A 23418-nucleotide genomic window follows, 5' to 3' on the forward strand; every position below is an offset into this window, starting at 1 on the left:
TAGAAGATCCATATTTCAAACTGAGAACCAACCTATAAAACATGAAAAATATGTGGCAAAAATATGTGGGTGATAATGGATATATTTATATTTTCAGCTATGATACCTTTGATATATTTTTGTTTAGTTCAACTCATAAAAAACTTGAATAATTTTTAAAAAGTAAATAATTATAAAAAACCTTAAGTGAAATTCTTTTCAGTACTTGATATATATGAAAGATTAGAATTTCTACTAATGGATGAAAGCATGGGCAGCCACTTATCACTTAATGATGGGGACACATTCTAGGAAGATATCTGGGTGCTGCGCAGTTTCAGAGCATTCTTTTTTTTTTTGAGCTGAGGATCGAACCCAGGGCCTTAGCAAGCGCTCTGCCACTGAGCTAAATCCCCAACCCAGGGCATTCTTATATAAACCGAGATGGTATTAGCCCATGACACGCCAAGGCTGAATGGATCTCATCCATTGTTGACAGAATATTATACAGAGCACTGCTGCATAGCCAAACATCCTAAGAGTAAGCAAAGCATTACAAATGTTACTGCTATTCCTCCAGAAAGGCATTTGCTCATTTATTAACATCAGAGGCAATTAAAAATAAACTAAAAATAAACATGCACCAAGTATACATAACACCGACTTAACAAAAACCTTTGTCCACTACAACTGGTGAATGTAAACAGACCTTCTATCCACCCATAGAACATTATTTTCACAAGTAAAACAGGAGAGGAAAATAGTGAATTGAATGCTGTTCAGCACCGTTTGTAAAGTCAAAAGACACAACATCTCCATATATCAAAAAACATCTGCATCGGTATCACCAAACATGTAAAGTTAGTCATCTCTCAATTTTAAGTCTATTTACATGACTCTGTAGCGCGATAAACTTTAATAATATGTAAAAATTATCTAAATTCATAAAAGTATTTCATAAATTTCAACATTTAATTATTACATACAAGGAACTCTATGAAAAGGGTTAAAGACCTGCTGTGATAAAATTCAAGCAACATTACTAAATTTAACAAAATTCCACACAAATCAAGGCAGAGGGCATTAAAAAATCTTTATAAGCTCCCAATGAACAAGAAAAGTTCCAGTAATAAAAGTCAGTATGAGAAATAATGTTGAAATCACCAGTAAAAATATTTTAATAAGCATGACACATGTTAAATAGCAACAATAATGACTTTATAGAAAACTTTTAAAACATTGGCATGGATGAACCACCCGGTTTGAGCAAATGTAAAGTTAGTATTTTAGGATTCAAGAAGTTGATTTCAAAAATACATTTTAGCAGCCATTATTTTACTTCCAGTTAAAACAGAATAAAGTGTTAAAAAGAAAATTTATTGTCCACTAAAAGCCCCAAACTAGAAAATTTTAAGTACTATTCTATTCTAGCAATAACGGCCTTTGATGTGATATAGTCTGAATAAGGATTGTGGAAGCCAATAATAAATGATCAGACACATATATGGGCTCAAGGTTTCACTGAAATACTTAGGTAGCAAAATATATGAAAAATAGAAAAGTAAAAAGATAAATTAAAAAAATATTGCACAGCCACATTACCTAGAAAGTAAAGTTGATGTTTAAAAGGCTCTATACATGGATGATATAAATTATCTTCCATATAAAAAGGTATAAATATGTCTTGGAACTTAACATCTACACACTATAATACATTATTTCAATTGCTGCTGAATGAGGTAATTGGTAAGTCTCTAATGATGCCTCTGCCCTACTGGAAATATTTGAGGGCAGCAACCAGGAAAAACTTCTCTAAAAATATTTCCGAATCCAGAACAGCTATGTGTGCAGCCCTTCCGATGAGTGAATCAGCCGTGTTGGGCAAAGCATTAATGACATTGTATCGAACCAAATTACAGCCTTTGCTTTGCAGAACTGGGCGAAGCAAGTTGTGGATCATTTCTGAATAGATCTGTCCTATAAAGCAGACAAAAAGGAAAATTATTTGCATAACTGAAAAAGCCTGTCAACTTTCCTCTAGTTTATAAAATTTATATTATTTCCACATACGGCAAAAAAAAAATGTCATTAGATTTTCTTTTCTTCGGCTATTATTTTGAGATTGTTTTATAGGAAATATTAGTAATCATAATACCTTACCTGGCCAGTTCAAATTTATTATGTACTATTTTTGTCAATTTTTAACTCAGAACAATGCATATAATGCAGTTTTCTTTAAATGTGGTCACTTATAACTTGCTAAGCAAAGAAAATAAGCTGGTAAAATATTTTGATAAGGTAAAATAAAATATGTTATACTGTAGCAAATACTTTAAAAATAATTTTATGGCAGATAATATTTCTACAATATTTTTTTTTTCAGAGCTGAGGACTGAACCCAGGGCCTTACGCTTGCTAGGCAAGCGCTCTACCACTGAGCTAAATCCCCAACCCCATTTCTACAATATTTTGACAAAGAACAGCAACTTCCTCTTGTCAGAACAATATAAGCTGGCTTGAAGAGTGCTTTTGTGGTCTGAGTGGTTATTTAGCGTTTTTTTTTTTTTTTTCTTTTCCATGCTCTTCACCATATATTTAAATTTAAATTTGTATTCCTCCGCTTTTTTTGCTCTCTATCTTATATTTAAATGGAAGTTTGACCCCTCAAATGAGAGGAAAACATGGTGCTTTTCTTTTTGAACCCAACTTATTTCACTTACATGGATGTCAGTCTTTTTTTTTTTCCCCCCTGGAGCTGAGGATCAAACCCAGGGCCTTGTGCTTGCTAGGCAAGTGCTCTACCACTGAGCTAAATCCCCAGCCCTGTCATTCTTTTTTATAGTTGACTATGCACCACATTTCCTTACTCTCCTTTTCAGAAATGGGACTATGAGAGGTGAGAAGGGGTCAGAAGGAAAGGGAGAGAATGAGAGTAATGGAGAATGTCCTTCACAGAAAGAGAAGAGGGTCCTGTTTGGAGGAGAGGAAGGGGACCATAAAGGGTGGAGAGGGTGTATGGGAGATAGATAAGAACAAAGCATAATGTATATGTAAGAAAATGTCACAACAAAATCCACTTCTTTGTATGCAAAACAGACAAACCCCGAATTTGCTTTGATACAAAGCATTATTCCCATTCTCCCTTCCTTGTTTAGTTAATTCTTACAATGGATTTAGAAGGTCATGTTAAGCAAAAAAGACAAAGATTAGATATAACATGTTTGTACATATATAAGTATACTAGTATAAGGTGCAAAGTATTGCTTATAATGCTTATGTACTCCTTATCGTTAATGGACAGGTAGCTTATGTGTCCGGGAAGCAGTAGACTTCGTGTTTCAGTAGGATGCAGTCCTGAGGACTGACAAGAAGGAAACAGTATACAGAAGAATAAAGACAGAGAGACAGGCACCTGAGGGGACTAATAATACAACCAAAGAAAAAGCACAAACAACAACCAAAACTACAGCCAAACCTTTTCACTTCCTTCTGTCCTCTGAGTTCACTGGGAGCCAAACTGGCTTTCTGAGTCCATGCTATTTCTCAAAGTATGTTTAAAAAGGAAGACTTTTAGCACAGAATCTCAGTTAAAAGACATTTATATCATTTGACTACCCATATGAACATCTTTTGTACATTTCCCTTATGTAGGCTCAAGTTATTCTGATGTCACAGTAAGTGTGAAATGGAGTACCTTTGCTAGACTCCGCCAATACGAAAGCCCCTACCTTCAGGAGCTGTTTGCTGGCACAGTGTGCAACAAGAAAAGGACCAAGTGTTTAAAAAAGGGGCCAAACAATCCTGGGAGGTAGAAGACCCAGATTCTTGCTTTAAGCCTGTATTTGTCAACAGTGACTTTGTAAAAACCACGAAATGTCTTTGAGCTTTAGTAACTACCTGAGCAAACAAGACTGAGGTTGCCTAGCAGCTTCAAGTAGCTTTGGCTTAAATATTAACAAGTGGCAAAGGAACCAAGAGCGCTCGCTGGCATTACAAAGGGGCAGTCCTTGCTGGCATTACAAAGGGGCAGTCCTCGCTGGCATTACAAAGGGGCAGTCCTTGCTGGCATTACAAAGGGGCAGTCCTTGCTGGCATTACAAAGGGGCAGTCCTTGCTGGCATTACAAAGGGGCAGTCCTTGCTGGCATTACAAAGGGGCAGTCCTCGCTGGCATTACAAAGGGGTCCTTGCTGGCATTAAAGGGCAGTCCTTGCTGGCATTACAAAGGGGCAGTCCTTGCTGGCATTACAAAGGGGCAGTCCTCGCTGGCATTACAAAGGGGCAGTCCTCGCTGGCATTACAAAGGGGCAGTCCTCGCTGGCATTACAAAGGGGCAGTCCTTGCTGGCATTACAAAGGGGCAGTCCTCGCTGGCATTACAAAGGGTCAGTCCTTGCTGGCATTACAAAGGGGCAGTCCTCGCTGGCATTACAAAGGGGCAGTCCTTGCTGCCATCTTCACCTACGTGATACACAGACAAGCATGAGGCTCAGGCCCCACCCTAACAACCCAGCAATGCAGAGGGAACCAAAGCTCAGGGTCCATTCCAGAGAGCGGAATGCAGAAGCATTCATCACACAAAAGACAGCTCACACAGCAGGAGAGGGAGAAGACCAGCCTTAGATAACAGGAGGAAAAGGAAGGAAAGGGAAAGACAGGACTGCGTGACATATTTTGGAAATAGTTCACTCAGACACCATTCGCTGAAATATCTGTTTCCTCATTACCTGATTGCTTGTCCTTTAAAGCTGTTTTACACATTTCGATGCGGGCAGAGTGATAAGGAACATAGCGATCCTGCAGAGATCCTACCAGCACGACGTTCTTGAAATAATGCAGCCCTAAAGGTGGAAAATAACAAATTATAATGCAAAACTTAACCAGCTTTAAATTTACTAGTATCATAATAGAAAATAAATTTCCTCCGCAGTAGTAATTTCATGACTTTTAAAATACACCATGAATCTATCCTTCAGATTTCTAGGTACAGTGTATAAAAGCCAGCTTCAGCGTATGCAACCGCTGTGTTATAGGAGAAGTATCTGTTTGCACTTCATGACAGCCAAAGGACTCTGGCATGGTGGCATGAGGAGACTGAGAAATCAGATGTGGGCATTTACGTTCTTTGGGTAGATGTTGGCATTACCTTCCAGAAGGTAATAGTCATGGATAATCCAAAGAAACAAAATAACATTTGTCCACAAAAAACAGCCCGCTCCATTTAAAATCACTTCAAGACTTTTCTTAAGTTTTTCCTTGTAACACTTGTCCATCATCACTCATATATTCTGCTTATCGACTTTGTGAAAGGGACATATGCTTTGGTTTTCTTACTTTAAAACTTTTTTAGACAAGGTTTTTTTGGCCTTGGCTGTCCCTGAACTCAGAGATCTGCCTGCTTCTGCCTCCCAAATGCTGGGATTAAAGATGAGCACCACTGCCAGCTGCTTTGATTTTTAGTGACCATAATAACGGAGACTGTAATCCACTCACAATTTGTCACTCCCATACACTTTTTCTTTATAGAGAAGGTGAGTTCAGGCTAAGTCCATGCGTTACTTCTGTAATTGAACTCTGTAATACTTAACATCATTAATATTCAAATTTGCTATTTGGCTTGATTAATGCATATAAATGTATGTGCTTATTAAGTAAAATAATGGCAATATATTACAACTGGGGTATACAGACATGGTGCTTCCTTCTAGACTACTTCACAGTAAAATTGTTGGTATTCTATGCTGAGTTGGAGTCTTAGGACAAGCTAATTGTGAAGATGACTGTTGACTCTGAATGTAGTTCTTTGGAGACAACTCTTTCTTTTCGAACTCTAAGACCAGGGTTCTGAAGAGGCTGGACTATATAAAGGCCAGCAACACTTAATGGCAGATGTCATGTTTACCAAAAACACAGCCATTCTTCCCCTTTCCTCCTGAAATGCTATCACCTGTTTTGAAGGACAAGTTGAAAAAGAACAGAATACTCAAGCAATAATGTAAACAATCAAATATCTATAAAGGAGTTAATCAACCACACACACACACATATATTTCATAAAAATATTGAGACAAAAATGATTCCCTTCTTCATTGTCACATACGATGAATCAAATTTGTTCCACCTTTGGCATCATATGATGAGAAAATATACCAATGCCCAGGTCTGCAGACCAACTACAGTCACTCCTTGGATAAACCCCAGTTTCTCCATGGGCATGGAGAGCATTACACTCATTTCCAGATCTCAACCTTTTCTAAGGATAATCTGTTCTTTTCTCACTTAAAAAAAAAAAAAAAAAAAAAGAATTTGTTTTTATTTGCTGTGTATAACTATCCTGCCACATGTATATATCTACAACACATTTATGTCTGGTGCCCCTAGAGGTCATAAGGGAGTATCCAATTCCCTGGAACTGGACTTAGAAATGTTTGTAAGCTGCCACGGTGGTGCTAGGAACTGAACCAGGATCTACAAGTACCCTTACCTGGTGAGGCATCTCTCTCTCCAGCCCTGTCATGTTCTTTGCCTACTCTGTAAGGGCAAGATATTTTATCAGTTTTAGATTTTTTCTTTTTCTTTTTCTTTTTCTTTCTTTTTTTTTTTTTTTGGTTTGAGACAAGGTTTTGCTATGTAGCCCTGGTAGTCCAGGAACTATCTCTGTAGGGCAGGCTGGCCTTGAATTCACAGAGATCCACCTGCTTCTGCTTCTCAAGTGTGAGGATTAAAGGTGTGCTCCACCACCGTCTTGCTCAGTTTTAGATCTTAGATATTGTAGACAACTCTAGGGTATAGGTCTCTGGAGATTCCAGTACAATGTTAAATTTTCTTTCAAAATTAAGTTTGACTTGACTTTGACAATGAGAAGGCTTCGCCAATTAATATTTTGGAGGCACATTGTCTATAAACTAAATGAGTACTAAACTTGTTAACTCCAATAGAATAAATGGAAACATTGTATTTTTATTAATACATAGGTAAGGTAACACATACCATCTTAAAGCCAGAAAATATATCATGTACTTTTATTTCTGGAAAAAAAGGTTAGGTGTTTTTCTACAATTATAAATGAGCATATTCACTTTCCAATTCTTTTTAAAAAGAGGCAAACAAAAATATAAAAATTATTATCTTAAATGTCTCACTCATGTGTGCAAGTACTTGTAGAGACCATTCATTGGAATATAAAGATAACATTACTGAGAAGTTATTCCAAGCTACAAAGACACTGTCATGTACCATCAGAACAATTTACTTTGTTAACTTATCTAAAAGTTTTCCACACAGGCTCACAAAACAAGGTACAAGTACTTTTATGTGTAATCCACAGGGACGTAATTCTCAGAGCTGCGCATTACACAGCTTCTGCAGGCTCAGTCAGCAACGTTCACTTTTGTGCTTGTCTCAATGGCTATTACATTAGGAATTACAAACAGGAAAGGAAGAAGTCAAAGTATCTTTCTCTGCAGATGACATGATTATATATATATATATATAAGCCTCTAAAAACACCACCAGAAATTTCTATAGTTGACAAACACTTTCATCAAAGTAGCAGAATATAAAATTAACACACACACACAAAACAAACACACAAACATACCAGTAGCCTTCCAATATACAAAGGACAGACTGAGTAAGAAATCGAGGAAACAGTACCTTCCATAATAGCATAAAAAATAAATTCTTGGGATTATTAACTAAATAAATCAAAAAATTTTATAATAAAAACTTTAAGACACTGAAGACACCAAAAGTAAGAAAGCTCCCTCAAGTTCATGAATCAACAGGATTTATAATAGTAAAGATGGCCAGCCATCTACCAAAGCAATCTACAGATCCAATGCAATCCCCATCAAAGTTCTAACACAATTCTTTAGAGAATTGAAAAGAAAAATTTCAACTTCATATAGAAACACAAAAAACCTAAGATAGCTAAAACAATCCTGAAAAAAGTAAAAGAATTGCTGGAGGTACCATGATTGCTGACTTTAAGTTGTAGTACAGAGCTATAGTAGTAGCAGTAGTAATAATAATAACAAACATGGTATTAGCATAAAAATAGACACATTGATCAACGGGATTAAACTGAGGACCCAGAAGTAAGTCCACACACCTATGGAAGCTTGATTTGTGAGATCAGAAATAAACACTGGGAGCCCAGTGTCTTTATCAAACGGTTCTGACCAAACTGAACAGCTGCATCTAGAAGAAACCAAACAGATCCCTAATTTTCACCTGCACAAAACTCAACTCTGAAAGGATCAAGAGGGCCTCAGCATAAGAGCAGATACCCAGAATCTACTGGAATAGGAAGTGGGGAATAGGCTTGAATTCACTGGCACAGGGGAGGACATTTTGAACAGAACACTGGCAGCACAGGCACTAAGACCAACAGTTAATAAATGGGAGCTCATGAAACTGAAAATCTGCTATGTCGCAAAGAACACCATCATTTGGACAAAGCAACAAGCTATGGAATGGGAAAAGAATTTTACCAATACGCATCCGTAGAGGGCTAATATCTAAAATGTATAAAGAACTAAAAGTGACCATCCAGAAGACAAGTAACCCAATTAAAAATGGGGTTCAAAATTAAATATAGAGTTCTCAAAAGATGAAACACAAATGCTGAGAAAAACACTTAAAGAAATGTTCAGCATCCTTAGTCAACAGGGAAATGTCAAGTCAAAACTACTTTGAGATTTCATCTTACCCCAGTTAGAATGGCCAAGATCAATCAAATACATGACAGCACAGGCTTGGGGGATGTGGACAAAGCAGAACACTCATCCATTGCTGTCGGGACTGCAAACTTGTGCAGCAGTTCCTCTGGAAGCTAGGAACAGATCTCCATCAAGATCTAGCTACACCACTCCTGGGAATACACCCAAAGGGTGCTTTATCCCACTTCACAGACATGTGCTTAACCATGTTCATTGCTGCTCTATTCATAACAGCCAGAAATTTAAACAGTCTAAATGTCCATCAACAGATGAATGGATAAATAAAATGTGGTCCATTTACACGAAGGAGTAGTATTCAGTTCTTAAGAAAAATTAGCAGGTAAATGGATGGAGCTATTAAAAAAAACTCCTAAGTGAAGTAACCGAGTCCCCCAAAGACAAACATTGTATGTTTCTCTTATGTGTGAATGCTAGTGTTTAAGCTTTCAATGTGTGCTGCAATCTACATAAACACATAGAGGTTAGGTGCTTAGTAAGGAAGATCTTGAAAGAAGGAGAAATAGAATAAATATATTGTCATGGAGGGATAAAGGAGAAACTAGAATGGAGAATTAAATAGGAAGGGATTGGAAGAGAAGAGCAAAGAATGGAATATGGGGAAGAATAACTGACCATTAAAAAACCCTATATAGAAGCTTTGTAAAATATATACATATATAAAAAAGAACCCTAATAGAGTGACCAAAGAACACCTGAGGAGAAATCTTTTGCTACCAGGTAAAACCTCCAGTGCCGAGACCAAAGGAGACCCATGGAAGCCCTACACATCATAGACTATTGCCAAGGGTACTGGATGCCCTCCATAATCCAATGGTAAGGCCCTACTGTTGCAGACAACACTCACATATGTCATCAAACCCAGAGAAGTCGAGCTGGCGCCTTCCTAGAGCCTTCACCTCCACTGACCAGTGTTCATCGTACTTTAAGGTACTCTGAACACTACCAGAGGAGACAGGTGATCATCTATAGCTCCTGTTAAGAAACTAAAAACTAACAGCTTAGCATTCGATTCTGCTATTTCTTTCCAAAGTTATAGCTGAATGATATATTTTCATCAACAGAAAGACCTGATAATCTGTTAGTTTACAAGCCTGTCTTCTAAACTGTTGCTACATACTTACCCGCTTTATTACTAAGTTTATATAAAAATGTTTGGCGAGGGTCTGAATGATCTCGGCATGTCAGTTGTAAAAGAGAGCCTGATTTTTTCCATTTCTGCATGAACCAGAGACCTAGAAAGTTGAATATGATACATTAGCATATATAGAAAGATAGTAATACAGGCTAACATTATTAATGCTCATCTATATTCATTTAAAAACAACACTTCATACATTAACCTTTTGTTGGCTAACAAAAATTTACTTGCAAAATACTTTCACTCTCTGATAAACATATTTACAAGTAAGTTTAACCACAGTTTAATGGTGGTTCACAGAGGCGTGGTATTTAAATTCTGTCAGTAACAAAATACAGCATACTATACAAAGAACAAACTTGGGGACACTGTATCATTAGATATCTACTTAAAATGATAATAAAGCAGAGGGAGCAAACCCTCACCCACAGCAGATCCAAGGCCTATGAACTGAGTTTTCAGCCTGTCGGTCATTATAGGGAAGGTACGGGAGACTAATTTAAACAGCACTTGGAATGAACAACTGTCAATATTTTGAATAACAATTCAATTTTATTTAAATCCCATATTTAATTGTACTTTCTATTACAAATGAGACTTTTTTACATATTTTGAAAGATTTATCTTTATTTAATGAGTACGAGTATTTGACTACATATATGTATGTGCATTACATGTGTGCTTGGTACATAAGCCAGAAGGGGCGTTAGACCCTGACACTGGGAGTCAGACCATTGTGAACCACCATGCTGGTGCTGGGAACAGAACCTAGGAGAAGCGCTTGCTCTTTAACTGGTAAGATATCCCTTATGTCCCAATAACCCATATTTAATAAATCTTCACCACAATGCAAATTAAATAAAATCACAATCATTTTAAGATTGTGCTATTCACTTTCAAATTCTTTGTTTCCTGTTTTATACAAAAAAATAGTGAAAAAAATGAAGGAAAAACATTCTTTGATTAAATCTTACAGACATAGGAAGCTGAGAGAAAGTACAGAGAAGAAAGAAATCTAACATATCATATCCTATTCATGTGGAGTTGTCTCTCATGTTATTTAAGAATTTCTTTATCTCCTTTTCTCTTTCCATTACAGGGTCTTACTATGAAGGCCAGACTATCCTCAAACTCTCAAATTCATCATCGTCCTGCTTCAGCTTCCTTTATTTTATTTTTTTTAGTTTTTTGAGACAGAGCTTCTGTGTGTATCCCTGGCTGTCCTGGAACTCACTCTGTAGACCAGGTTGGCCCCAAACTCACGGAGATCCACCTTGCCTCTGCCTCCCGAGTGCTGGGATTAAAGGTGTGCACCACCACTGCCCAGCTCTGCTTCAGCTTCTTAAATGCTGGGATCATAGGCACATAATACCTTGCTTGGCTTCAAAAGTATTTATTTATTTAAAACGTGTGTGTGTGTGTGTGTGTGTGTGTGTGTGTGTGTGTGTGTGTGTCTGTCAGTCTGTGTGTATGTGTGTATACACACAAGTATGTGTATACATGTCAGTACAAGAGCCCATGGAGTTCAGGAAAGGACATTAGATCCCCAGGAGCGAAGTTACAGGTGGTAGTGAGCTGCCAGACACAGGTGCTGGGAACGACCTATGGGTCTTAACCACTGAGCCATCTGCAGCCTACCTCTTTTTGTTTCTGAAACTATAAATAAAGAATTGACTGTGCTTTGAAATCACTGGTTGGAAATGGGACATAAAAGAAACTGGAATAATTAATCAATAAAAGGAGGTAGAGATTAGATTTTTTTTTAAGTTTTAAATTTATTTTTGCAGTGGGGAATCTAACTAAACTATCACTATAAAAAAACAAAACAAACAAAAATAAATAAGGGAAGAATACAACCAACCAGTAGGAAAACGAAGGTCCTGTCATATCTCAATAAAACGTTTATATAGGTTGGGCACTGTGGCACATAGCCTTTAATTCTAATACTAAGAACACACAGGCAGTCAAGGCCAGCCTAGTCTACATAGCAAGTTCTAGGCTAGATACACAATGGCACCATGTTTCAAAGAAAACAAAGAATTAAAAATTAGTGTCTTTATCATTCATTTTAACATCTATAGAAAATTTCTTACAAATAGCTTTCTTTTGTAATTTCTTACAAATAATTTTCTCTTAATCATTACCAAACCAAAAACAAAGAGTTAACAGTCTACAGAAAGTTATTTAATAACTTTATATTAAACATATTTATCTTTTCAACTAAAAGAATGACTAGAAGAGCTATTTATATGATAAAAATGTAAAGAAAACAGAGTTTAATGAAGGAAACTTCCGGGGCCTCTGACAAACATGACCTCAACTATTTTCTGAAATAATTTTTTTTGTTTGAAGCTTGAAGACCGTTTTATTAGAATCTGAGAAAAAAAAAATAACAGGGTAGGTAAGCTATAAATCACAGCAACTTCTGGAAAGAGAAGGGAGAAAGTCATGTCTTTTGAGTTAGGATCTGTGACAGTTTTGATGACAACTTGACATGATATAGAACTGCAGGGAAAAGAATATAAACGAGGGACTGTCTAGAATAGGCTGAACCGGGGTGCTGTCTATTTAATTCTTTATTGCATTTGTTTACTTGCTTGCTTGTTTGTATGTCTGTGCATGCCATGCTGTAGTGTGGGGGTGGAGGGTTTGGGGGGGGGGGTGTCAAAACATAGCCTGAAGGAGTAAGCCTTCTCCTTCCACCATGGAGGTCCCTGCTGAGCCCTCTCCTTGGACTAAGTGGGTCAGCTGAGGTGGAAAGACCCACCCTGAATGTGGGCAGTGCCATCTGATGAGCCAGGCCTGGGACTGAGCGAAAGGGAGGGAGATGAGCAGAGGCATGCTGTGCGAACTGACTGTGGACAGCACCTGCCCACTGGTTTCCAGTTCCTGCTGCCCTGATGGACTGCCAGTACTGGACTGTAACCTGGAACCTGAGCCAAGTGGATCCCTTCTCCCTTAAGCTGCTTTTGTCAGGATATTTTATTGCAGCAATAGGAAAAGACGGAGCCCAAGACAGCAGGCACACTCAGCAATGGAGGGCTGCATGCAGCCGTACAGAGTCAGCGTGGACAATGGGGGAGGCAGGAACACCAGGCGAAACATTTGGGTTTCTGACTGGAATACAAAGATCAAGAATGGGAAAGAGGTGAAGTTATGCTTCTTGAAATTTTTTAAAAATTTAATTTTATGAGCATGAATGTTTGCCTGCATGTAGGTATGTGCAAGGGCAGAGTACCCTTTTTAAATGTTGAACCGTTTCTCCAGTCCCCAAGTTATGCTTCTTGAATTAGAACTCAGAAAAGTGGCCAGGCTAGCTAGCAGGGAAGAGCTGTAAGCAACTGTTGAAATGATTTTTTATAACTTATTTCATATACACCACGAAATAGACTAGCTGTATCTTCTACTTTATGAGACTTCAAGGGTGGGGAAAATTGGCTCAAAAATAAAAACCAGAAAATTCTAAAACTGTATTTAAAGTATCTACCCAGGTCCTATTTTTTGATGCAGAAAAAACCTGTTTACCTGTATTGACAAGAGCACTGCTGTTGTAGAGTGTGCCAAGGTGAGGTCCAGAGAGAGAGAGAAAAGTATGAAGTTTGCTGAGGTAATATTTAAACCTTGGCCTTGTGAGCACTGAACGAATTATTAAATTGCCCAATGAATGTCCAATAAAGCTGCAAGAAAGAAACAGAAACATTTATTTCTCCCACAATATGTTTTAAAAGAAACAAACCAACAACAACAAAAAACTCACAAAACCCTCCAAACCTGACACACCAGAGATTATTCTGAAATACTAAGAATTTGAAATGTTCTGCTTTTTAAATGATAATTTAATACCTGAAATACTAACTTATAAAGAAAAAAAGGAAGAATATGGATCTCAATGATTGTTATTTAAATAGCTTTAAAAACAACTTTTAATAACACCTATCGTAATTAGTAATTGTATAGAAATAAATATATTTAAAAATATTTGTATCGGCTGAATAGATGATATATGGCTGAGCAGTTAAGAGTAATTGCTGCTCTTACAGAGGACCTGGTTCAGATCCCAGCAACTTCACAGCTGCTCACAACTGACTTTAACTCCAGTTCTTAGGGATCTGGTAACCTCTTCCAGCCTCCATGGACATAGGCATATACATGACTCACATATATTCATGAAGAAAAAACATGTGTATACATGATATAAAGTCAAATAATGACTAGGTCATAATTTTGCTTCCTGAAGTACACATCCAAATTATTTACTTGTTAAAGCTCAAATATAACAATGAACTTGTACAAATAAAAGATAAGACAACATTTGAGAAATTATCTATTTGCTGGTCTTATGCTGTTGAGAGTCTAAAAGTAAGGGGGTGGGGGAATAGTGCAGGTGATAAAGTACTTGCCTAGGACTCATGAGGACTTGAGTTAAATTATCAAAGCCCACAGGTTTGTTTGTTTTTTTTTTTTTTTTAAAGCTGGGACCCACCGGGCAATTAACTTTTAAAGGCAAGTTAGTTGATCTGAGTTTAATCCCTAGACCCCAAATGATAGAAGGGGAGAAGTGATTCCAGCTAATTGTCTTCCTACCACATTGGAAGACACACACATATACATTTTTTAAAAAAAAAAAAGGTGGGCATGTGGGTACATGCTTGTAATCTCAGTGCTGGACAGGTAAACAGGTGGATTTCTGGGTGTTTGCCAGCTAACCAGTCTGGTCTACTTGGTAAGGTCACGAGAGCCCATCTCAAAAACAGGGTAGACAGAGCCTGAGGAGGAGGGACACCTGCAGTTCTCCTCTGCTCTCCTGTGTGTGTGATTACACATGCATGTACATCTGCATGCACATATACAGACCAAAAAATTTAAGAAAAATAATTTATACGTGTTAACTGACATTTTATATTTATATGTAGCTGTGGGTTGAAATGTGGTGGTTCAATACATATGTATTATCATCAAATCAGGGTAATTAGCATTTGCATCTTTTCAAACACTTATTTCAATCTTTTGGAAACTTTTGACTCTTCTAGTTATTATATATGAAACTGGACTGTTTCAGAAAGGCACAGGTATAATATCTGCCTTTAATAATATAATTAATCTAGTTTCTGTTTCTAAAGCTTATTCTGAACACTTTACACAATAAGACAATACAATCTTATACGCATGTATAAGTGTTTGTATGCATGCACACAGAGGTAATATGTGTGCATATATGTGTAAAGGTCAGAGACTGACATCACTATCTTCTTTTATTGTCCTCTACTTTACTTCTTGAGACAGGATTTCTCAATGAACCAAGAGCTCACAAACTGGCTAGACAGACTGACCAGCAAGTTCCAGCATCTACACACTTATCTCTGGTCCCCCAGCACTAGATTGTGTAACACCCCTGGCTTTTATATGGTGTTGGGAATCTGGCCTTAGATCCTCATTCTTGCATAGCAAGCACTTGACCTGGAGCCAATCTCCCTAGCTCTAAAATATTCCCTCCTCCCTTTCTTTAGAGTTATAGCTCCCTAGATTTCATTATGTGAAAATGAACTCCTTTGTGTGGATATGTATGTGTGTATATGTGTTTGCACAGTGTGCATGTGGACGTCAGAGACGACACGTGGATGTCAGTTCTCGCCCTCAATCGTGTGGGTCCTACAGAGTGAACACACGGTGTCCCACTTGGTTGAAGGCACTGTTATCAGCTGAGTTGTCTCTCCAGCCCCAGTTCCTATACCTCAGATTAGGTTAACAGTACCACAGACAGGTTAATTCTAGTAAGTCAAAGAAATATAAAAATAGACTGTAATAACATGTTACCTTATTTTTGAGACTGTTAAACTATATATCTGAATATACTGTATGATCTCATCCAAAAGGCGATCAGTCATAGAGTCAAAATCAGCAAAAGTATCATTCTAAACAAAAGGAAAACAGATTATATACGAAAATGCGTACCATAACATGAAAACCCGAATAAAATCATATTATTCTTTACTTAGGTGTAATCAATATAGTTAAGTTCATTTTTTAGGCAAGTTAGTGACTATAGGATTCACTGTATTAAAATGTATAAAAAAGATCCTAGGGAAAGAAGTCTCAGTATCTGTAATAGCACTTCCTTCATTTAGTTATGTTTTAGGACAGCAGTATATAATGGCTTAGTTAATATAATTTTTGTACAGAAATGTGAAATCTGAATGTCTTATATGCAAAAGAGAACTCCTAAGTCAAATCTGTCATTTGTACGTCCTCAGCATATAACCTGGTGGTAAACTTTACAAAAGTCACAACAAGCCAACGTAGGAACTGGCACAAGAGCATTTGCTACCACTGAAAACATTGTCTTATTTACCTGGTTTCTCTCGGACATGAGAAAATCAACTCTTCCCCCAGGCAGTCCAAGTTCAATGTATGTTTTCACTAGTCTGAGATCTGCACTGTTTCCTAGAAAATGAAAAATGATGTTTAAAAACTGAGCTGAAGAAAAAGGTGCCACGTACACTATCATGCACTTTTACAGTTTTTGGAGACAGGAAGCTCATGTCTTAATCCATTTGCTGATAGTAAGCTTTGTAAATGAGTTCCCAGCCAATGACTTGGCAAGTTCACTGAGGTTTCTTTCTTCACAAGTTTTGGTTCACTTATCTACCTGATAGCACACTACTGCAGAGACCAAGTGGACACAGCAGCCATCAATGACTGACTTGCTCTCTGTCACTGCCTGAGGGGACCACCTAACAAATCTTGAATGTAGTTTAGATTTAGATTGAGTCTGGTGACTTTTGTCTGGTGGTTACAATAGTTTAATAACTGTTAACTAACAATACACTGTAAGCATATTTATAAGACAGATATAAAACAACAAATAGATATAAAATATACAATATCTTAAAAACTAGTGTATTTTCTGATTCCTTTGGTTTACTAGCAATATATACACACTATTATCAGGTGTTCAGTTTTATTTTATCCTTTTCTTTTCTTTTCTTTTTTCTTTTTTTTTTTTTTTGCCAGAGCTGAGGACTGAACCCAGGGCCTCAAGCGCTCTACCACTGAGCTAAATCCCCAACCCCTTACTTTACCCTTTTAATATTTATCATTTAGATATTATATAATTGAGATATTGTATTTTTTTATTCCTAATTAAGATGAACACCTCTTAGGTTCACTATTAAGTCTAAGTTTTATATGGCTTAGAAATATATCTGATTAGTCTCATTTATGGGATAGAGTAGATCTACTTACTAGCTAATGTTTGGTGCATACTTATTGACTGGGAATAACTATTTCATCTCATCAATTCTTCTTTTTTGAGACAGGTTTTCTCTGTGTAGTTTTGGTACCTCTCCTGGATCTTGCTCTGTAGACCAGGCTGGCCTTGAACTCACAGAGATCCACCTGGCTCTGCCTCCCGAGAGCTGGGATTAAAGGCATGCACCACCACCGTCCGGCTCATCAATTATTCTTATTAATGTACTTAATGTAGTACACTTTAAAGAAATTTCTTTATATTTACTTTTGTATTCTGGAAATTAAAATTTTGTTATAGTAATTTAGTATATTGATACTACTACTAGCTAGAGTTTTATTCACTATGCCAAACAGTCTGTGTAGGGAAGTGCTGGTATGTTGTTGTCACCAGATTTGGTACCACAGTTGGGGTACCTAAAGAATGGGCCTCATTCTATCTTTTCCTTATTGTTCTGAACCAAGGCATGTAACAGAAGGACAATCTGTATTTTGGAAATTTCAATGAAGGAAGAAAATCTGCCAGGAAATTCTACTGTTAATAAGTCTTATGTAGGAGATAATTCTTTGATATCAGATTATTTGAGGATAGGGCTAAAAGGTTGGTATTGAAGGCATTTTCCTTCTTGAAGGGCCTTTAAAGAATATCTTTGTTTAATTTCTTTTATATCTCATACAACAGTTATTGTGGAATTACAGTAATCTATCATGCGATTTAGAAACTGTTGGCTTTTTCTAATCAACCCAGAAAGACAAATCTGCTGAGGAGCCGTGGCTGTTGTCATGAAGCTAGAGCATGAAGTTAGCAATGCCTTCAATTAGTAAGGGTATCCATCCTTTTTAGTCTGCAAGGTCTTATTAAGAAGCAAGGTAAAAAGAGTCAGTCCTGAGGTTATGGTTGATATAATCAATGAGAATACAGAAAAATTAAAAATTAGAACCTTTACATATGAGTGTCAGATCCATGGCAAATTTACTTAAAAACCAAGAACAAAAAAAGAAAATCTAATATTACATTTGGTAAAGTTAAGCATATTTCTGTTTCAAAATGTAATATACAACTAATTTTAGCAACTCAACATTTTTCAAGTTCAACAGCAAACTCAATGTTCTGTTAGGAAAAGCTACTGAGCTGCCACATACCATCTAAGCCATGGACACAGACTATGAGATGCACGCCGTCCTCAGAGCCATCCTCCTCTTCCATGCTGAAGTAAGGTGCTGAGGGTGCCAGCAGAGGAACGTCACTGTACATGAACCCAGGCAGCTTAAGCTGCTTCAGTTCTTCTTTGGCCTGAAGGAAGCTGAAGTGGAATGTTGGAGAAAATGTTCATTACTAGAGATAGTAGAAAGCAAGAGAGAACATGGCGACTTGAGACAAGATGAACAATATCTGTAAAGTCCATGGAACCACCTGGTCATCTAGATGATTCTATCCAAGGACAACTCTCTGCTGCTCTTAGAACATGTTCTCATTACACACAGGGAACACTTTAAGCCTCAGGCCGCTTATATGTCAGAAGTGATTACACTTTATGTATAATTTAATATTGCATGCATAGAAAACTAAAACCAACACTGCAAAGTGGCAATCTGGCATTTATCATGTCATCACAGTCTTTCTTCTTTGCTCTTCTACAATTTGAAAAAAGCTCTTATAGAAAGCACAGCAGTAAGCATGGTATTCAAGCAGGGTAGGTTACTTGGAATTTTCTCTAAAGTACCAAAAGGAGCAGCACCAAGAGAGGCATATGACTGTAACTGGCAGCAGACAGTACTGGGCATGCTAACAACTCCAACTTGAAGACTGTAAACATCCAAACTGCTATGTAACATGACACCCATTTGGCTTAGAAAGCTGTACATGAAGGAGATGGTGAATAGTGGTCTGTGTAGTATACACTGGGTGAAGACACACGAGACTTTGCTTTCTGGTGCCTCAGAAAAACCTAAAAGGTAGTAGCAGTTTTTGTTGATTTGTTTATGTGTGGTTGTAATACTCCCTAGTCGGGCAAGCTGGCCTTGAACTCACAAAGTTCTGCCTGCCTCTGACTCCTGAGTGTTGTGATTAAAGGCATAGACTACCATTATAGGCTAGTATATAAGTTTTCAAATCAGTAACTGTTACCACATTCTAGCTTTAGGTTTTATAGATAAACTATATATAAACCAGAGTAAACTGTGAACTTTAGAAATCTACTGTACACAATACTCAGACTTCTCACCTCACAGACCATGATTTGGTCTAGGTTGAAGAGGATTTTAAGAATCAGTGCACACAGATCAATCTGCTACTGCAAACAGCTGACTCCAGCAAGGCGATTAGGGTTTGGTAGGTTTAGGGGTTTCTATAAATGTGTCATTCATTTACTTAATATTACCCTCATTTCCCTTATGTACTCATAAAGCCCTGCTCTTTCCCGAAGTTATAGGGAGAAATGATGTCCTAATGAATACAGGGTTCTACCCTTAGCTATTGCATACTTCTAAGATAAACTGCTGAAAGAAAAAGTCTAACCTACACAACAGACCAGTGGAAGCAGTCTGCCCATACGTACCCATTTCACTATTTTAACAATTCATCAAAGGAGCATGTTTTGTTGGAGGAAACAACGAAAAAAGTTCCACATTTTGGCTCTGTATTTGCTGTTCTAGATACCCACTTAGCACACAATATTGAGTTCCATTACTTACGCATGTATTTGAGGTTTTGGTGAATTTTCATACCAGGAAGTTGAAGAGGTGAAGTTGTAAGAAATGCTGCTTGGTTGCTTTGTAATGGCATCAAATTTACTTCTGGAATATTTACCACCACAAGGAGACTCTCGTGGAGCAGATGGGAAAGACAAACAACCAGAAGTACAAACAGCAGGAACGGTTACTCCAGCCCTCAGATAGTCACTGCTTACTTTTGCCAACTGTGTATGTCTCTCTTCTCCTAGAACATCTCCACTTATATAGTGAACACTTACTGCTCCATCTGTTTCTTCATAATACCCATTTTGAATCATTTGTTGATCCTGCTCCTCTTCCTCCTCTTTGCCTTGCTCCTGCTGAAGATCACTCATTCCTTTTTCACAGATTTCCTTCTGAGAGCTAACTGAGCTGTGGTAGCTAATAGCACATCTGTCAGAAATATCTGTATTGTTCTGAGACCCAAAATAATCTTCAACAAGCCCTTGTTTTACCACATCAGTACTACTGGAAATGGAGTCACTTGTACTCAGATCTATCTGAGGGTCATTTTCAGTAACAGGGGCTTCTGAATACCTTGATTTGTGATTTAATGGCTCACTATTTTTTCTTTCCACAGTTCTATCTTCACTAAGCTCTGCATTAGTAGAAACGGAACCTGAAACAACACAAGGAGTACCTAAGCAAATCAGTTTCGAATTTAGTGTTGTTGCTGTTTCTGCAGAGTAGTTATTAGATGCATCACAGCTTGGGGAGCCTTTAAGCACAGTAGCCAAATTAGGTTTGGAGTCACAACTACTTTTCACATCACTGGAAGCATCTTCACCTGTGAAAACAAGTTGTAAAAGGTCTTTACCACTTGGGTTTAAGGAATGCACTGCTAGAGTTTCACTGTCCAGATGCCCTGAAAACACAGCACACTGCTGCTGCAAAGTAAGACTTGACTTTGTGGAATCCCCACACTTCGGCAGGCCCGTCGTCCCCAGACTGAACGGAGCTTTACTGTCACTGAGATGGCCCCCAGGTACCAGAGACTCCCTACAGCTGTCATCAGGCGACAGCTCGTCGTCGGAAGGCAGGGAGTTGATGGACGTCAACGAGGACTGGATCTCACTCACAGCACTTGTGCTCTCGGTACAATGACTTCCTAGTGAGAGCCTGACACTGGGCTCAGGCTTCGCCAAAAGCTGAGGAAACCATCTTTCGTTAGTGTGAGGACTTGGTCCTTGCAGAGTTTCAAAGGATATTTCCGGATTGGGATGTGTTGCAAAAGAACTTGGTTCACTTTCCACACCTGAATCTGAAAATCTAGAGGAGGCATATGTGGCATTAGTGTCTGGTAACTTAATCGTGTCACCACTTACGACAACATGATATTCTTTTGCAGAGGGAGCAGGTAGATTACTTCTTAATTTAGTTGATGATTCTTCAGTGGAATGACACTGTGCTTCCTGTAAAGCATCCTTTCCTGTTGTTTCTACAGACTTGGATTTACCATTAGATTCTGAGGACTCAAAACTGGGTAGTAAATTACCCACAAATAGTTCAGTTTCTCGGAGCTCTGCCCAAGGTCCTATTTTAACAGTTATTTTCTCTCCACTGAAAGGCTCGTTACTGCTGGACTTTACTTCAAGTGTTCTAACTCCCGAAGATGGAGTTCTCTGATAGTCACCGCAATCACCTGATGAGCTTCTAGATGCCAGACTGTGCTCCATATGTGAGATATCACTATCGTCTTGGGAGATAGCAAGTTTACCTGAAATGGACAAATTTGCACAAAGATTTAGGCTGCCAGAGTTCAAGAGATCGAACTGGTCTGGTTGTGTATGTTCAGTGTCTGGAGCCTTGTGTCCAGGTCTGTCTGTATTTGCTGGCAAAGAGCTAGCTTCCTTTTCATTTGTCTGTCTGATGTAGGTCTTTGGGTCAAAATTACATCCACACATTGTGGGGTCCAGACCTTCTTCCTGACTATGTGAAGGATTGCCTTCAGAGCATTTAGTGAGATCACTGGATGCTGTATTTTTCAAACATCTGTAGCTCACTAAAACCACAGAATCTTTAGAGTTCTGTTTTATTAACTTTTTTGTGTTTTCTGGTTTCATTGTTTTCATGAGCTTAGTGACCTTAACCTTGGATTTATTTGCTTCTTCGTTCTTTGCTTTGAGAGATTTTGTTAGCTGCTTTTCACCTTCTGTATGGCAAATACTGGAGGCAACAGCAGGTCTGACCTTCAGCTCTGGGCTAGAAAGTCCTGCTAGAGAGCTTTCTTCAATCTCATGTTTATCCACTCTACTGGCCTCTGATAGCTGAAGACTCTGAAGTCCCATCCAGGGCGCATCTAAGTCTTTTAGCCAAAGAAAGAAAGATTCAAGTTTATCACAAGTGTGAGAACTCAAAGGATGGAGACTACTTTTTCTAACTACAATTTTCTAATTTCCTCAAAGTAAATGGAACTAGAGGGGGCAATGATTTAATACTAAGGAATGGCTTTATGTATAGTTGGAAGACTATGCTGAAATTGACATACATAGCTTATGTATTTTAGTTAGATTATACTTACCTTCAATAACTGAATCTAAATACCTATCTTCAAAGATTATAGGTAATGAATTGAGATCTCCATCTAATTCACTACATTCAATAGGTAGGGGTGGAAGAGAACTGCAGAAGGAAGTATTTTTGATAGCGGTGCACATCTGTAGATGACTCTGAGCACTGAAAAATATTCTTAAGTCAGATTGTAGTGAAAAAATAATTACACCCACCTCCACTTTAAAACCTACCCTGTTCTCTTCCCCACCAGTCCTAGCCCCTTTCCACAAGAACCAACGCCCTTGGGAAAAACTTCTTGGTCAGAGATCACAACTGGCACAAAAAAATTATGGCTTACTGATAATAAATTATTGACATGAAATTATATTTTGTTGACAAGCTAATTCCTATTCTATGGTATGAATGTCAATGCACACTGTTTGAAGTTCCAAATGTGCTATAAATAGCACACAGAAGTAGTATCAAAAGTTCAACGCTTACTAATTATTTAATGAGAACACAAGGAAAGTGTGTTTCACATGGCTGCTTTACTAATACATATTGATGAATACATTGAACAGCTATTTAAAACAAGACATACAAATTTCCAATATAAAATAGTGATCAGAAAGATTTTCTAGGGCCTGGATAGAAGACTTTATGGTTAAGACTCTGGTTAGTGCTCCGGCAAAAGGACCAGTTTGATTTCCAGCACCTCCACGGTGGCTCACAACCATGTAACTAATCTATAACTAATCTACCATAGTTCCAGGAGACTCCTTTCTCTGATCTTCAATAGCGCCAGGCCCACACACGGCAAACATACATGCATTCAGACACACACACACACACACACACACACACACACACACACACACACACAAATCCAAACATTTTTTGAGGAAAAAATTTTCTAATAAGAATTTCAAAAGAATCAAACTAGTATAGTTAACTGCATTTACTTATTACCCAGTCTGAACAGCTAACATCTGGCCCTTTTTCATACTTCAATACTGACTACCCCTTATGCCCACAGTTACTGTTTATAGGTGTTTTTGAGGCAAAATATACGAGCTGAAATATATCTT

General features: G+C 37.8%; 1 protein-coding gene across 10 annotated transcripts in view; it reads right to left on the reverse strand.

Moving 5' to 3' along the window:
* Positions 1 to 1133: 1133 nt before the first annotated feature.
* The window catches only part of Fam135a (family with sequence similarity 135 member A), a 78530-nt gene continuing 56245 nt past the window's right edge, over positions 1134 to 23418 (reverse strand). For 7 of the 10 annotated variants that reach the window (XM_036167103.1, XM_036167105.1, XM_036167104.1 and 4 more), the window contains 9 exons: positions 22359 to 22513; positions 19799 to 22142; positions 18248 to 18408; positions 16209 to 16300; positions 15674 to 15771; positions 13385 to 13536; positions 9843 to 9953; positions 4705 to 4818; positions 1134 to 1956 (listed from right to left, as the gene is read on the reverse strand). In XM_036167103.1, coding sequence (XP_036022996.1) covers positions 1751 to 1956; positions 4705 to 4818; positions 9843 to 9953; positions 13385 to 13536; positions 15674 to 15771; positions 16209 to 16300; positions 18248 to 18408; positions 19799 to 22142; positions 22359 to 22513 — 3433 coding nt within the window. In that variant the 3' untranslated portion in view covers positions 1134 to 1750. The remainder of the gene's footprint in view (positions 1957 to 4704; positions 4819 to 9842; positions 9954 to 13384; positions 13537 to 15673; positions 15772 to 16208; positions 16301 to 18247; positions 18409 to 19798; positions 22143 to 22358; positions 22514 to 23418) is intronic. The other 3 variants (XM_036167108.1, XM_036167107.1, XM_036167110.1) reach the window with 2 other exon arrangements.

The sequence above is a fragment of the Onychomys torridus genome, chromosome 18 (genome assembly GCF_903995425.1).
Source record: "Onychomys torridus chromosome 18, mOncTor1.1, whole genome shotgun sequence".
NCBI lineage: Eukaryota > Metazoa > Chordata > Mammalia > Rodentia > Cricetidae > Onychomys > Onychomys torridus.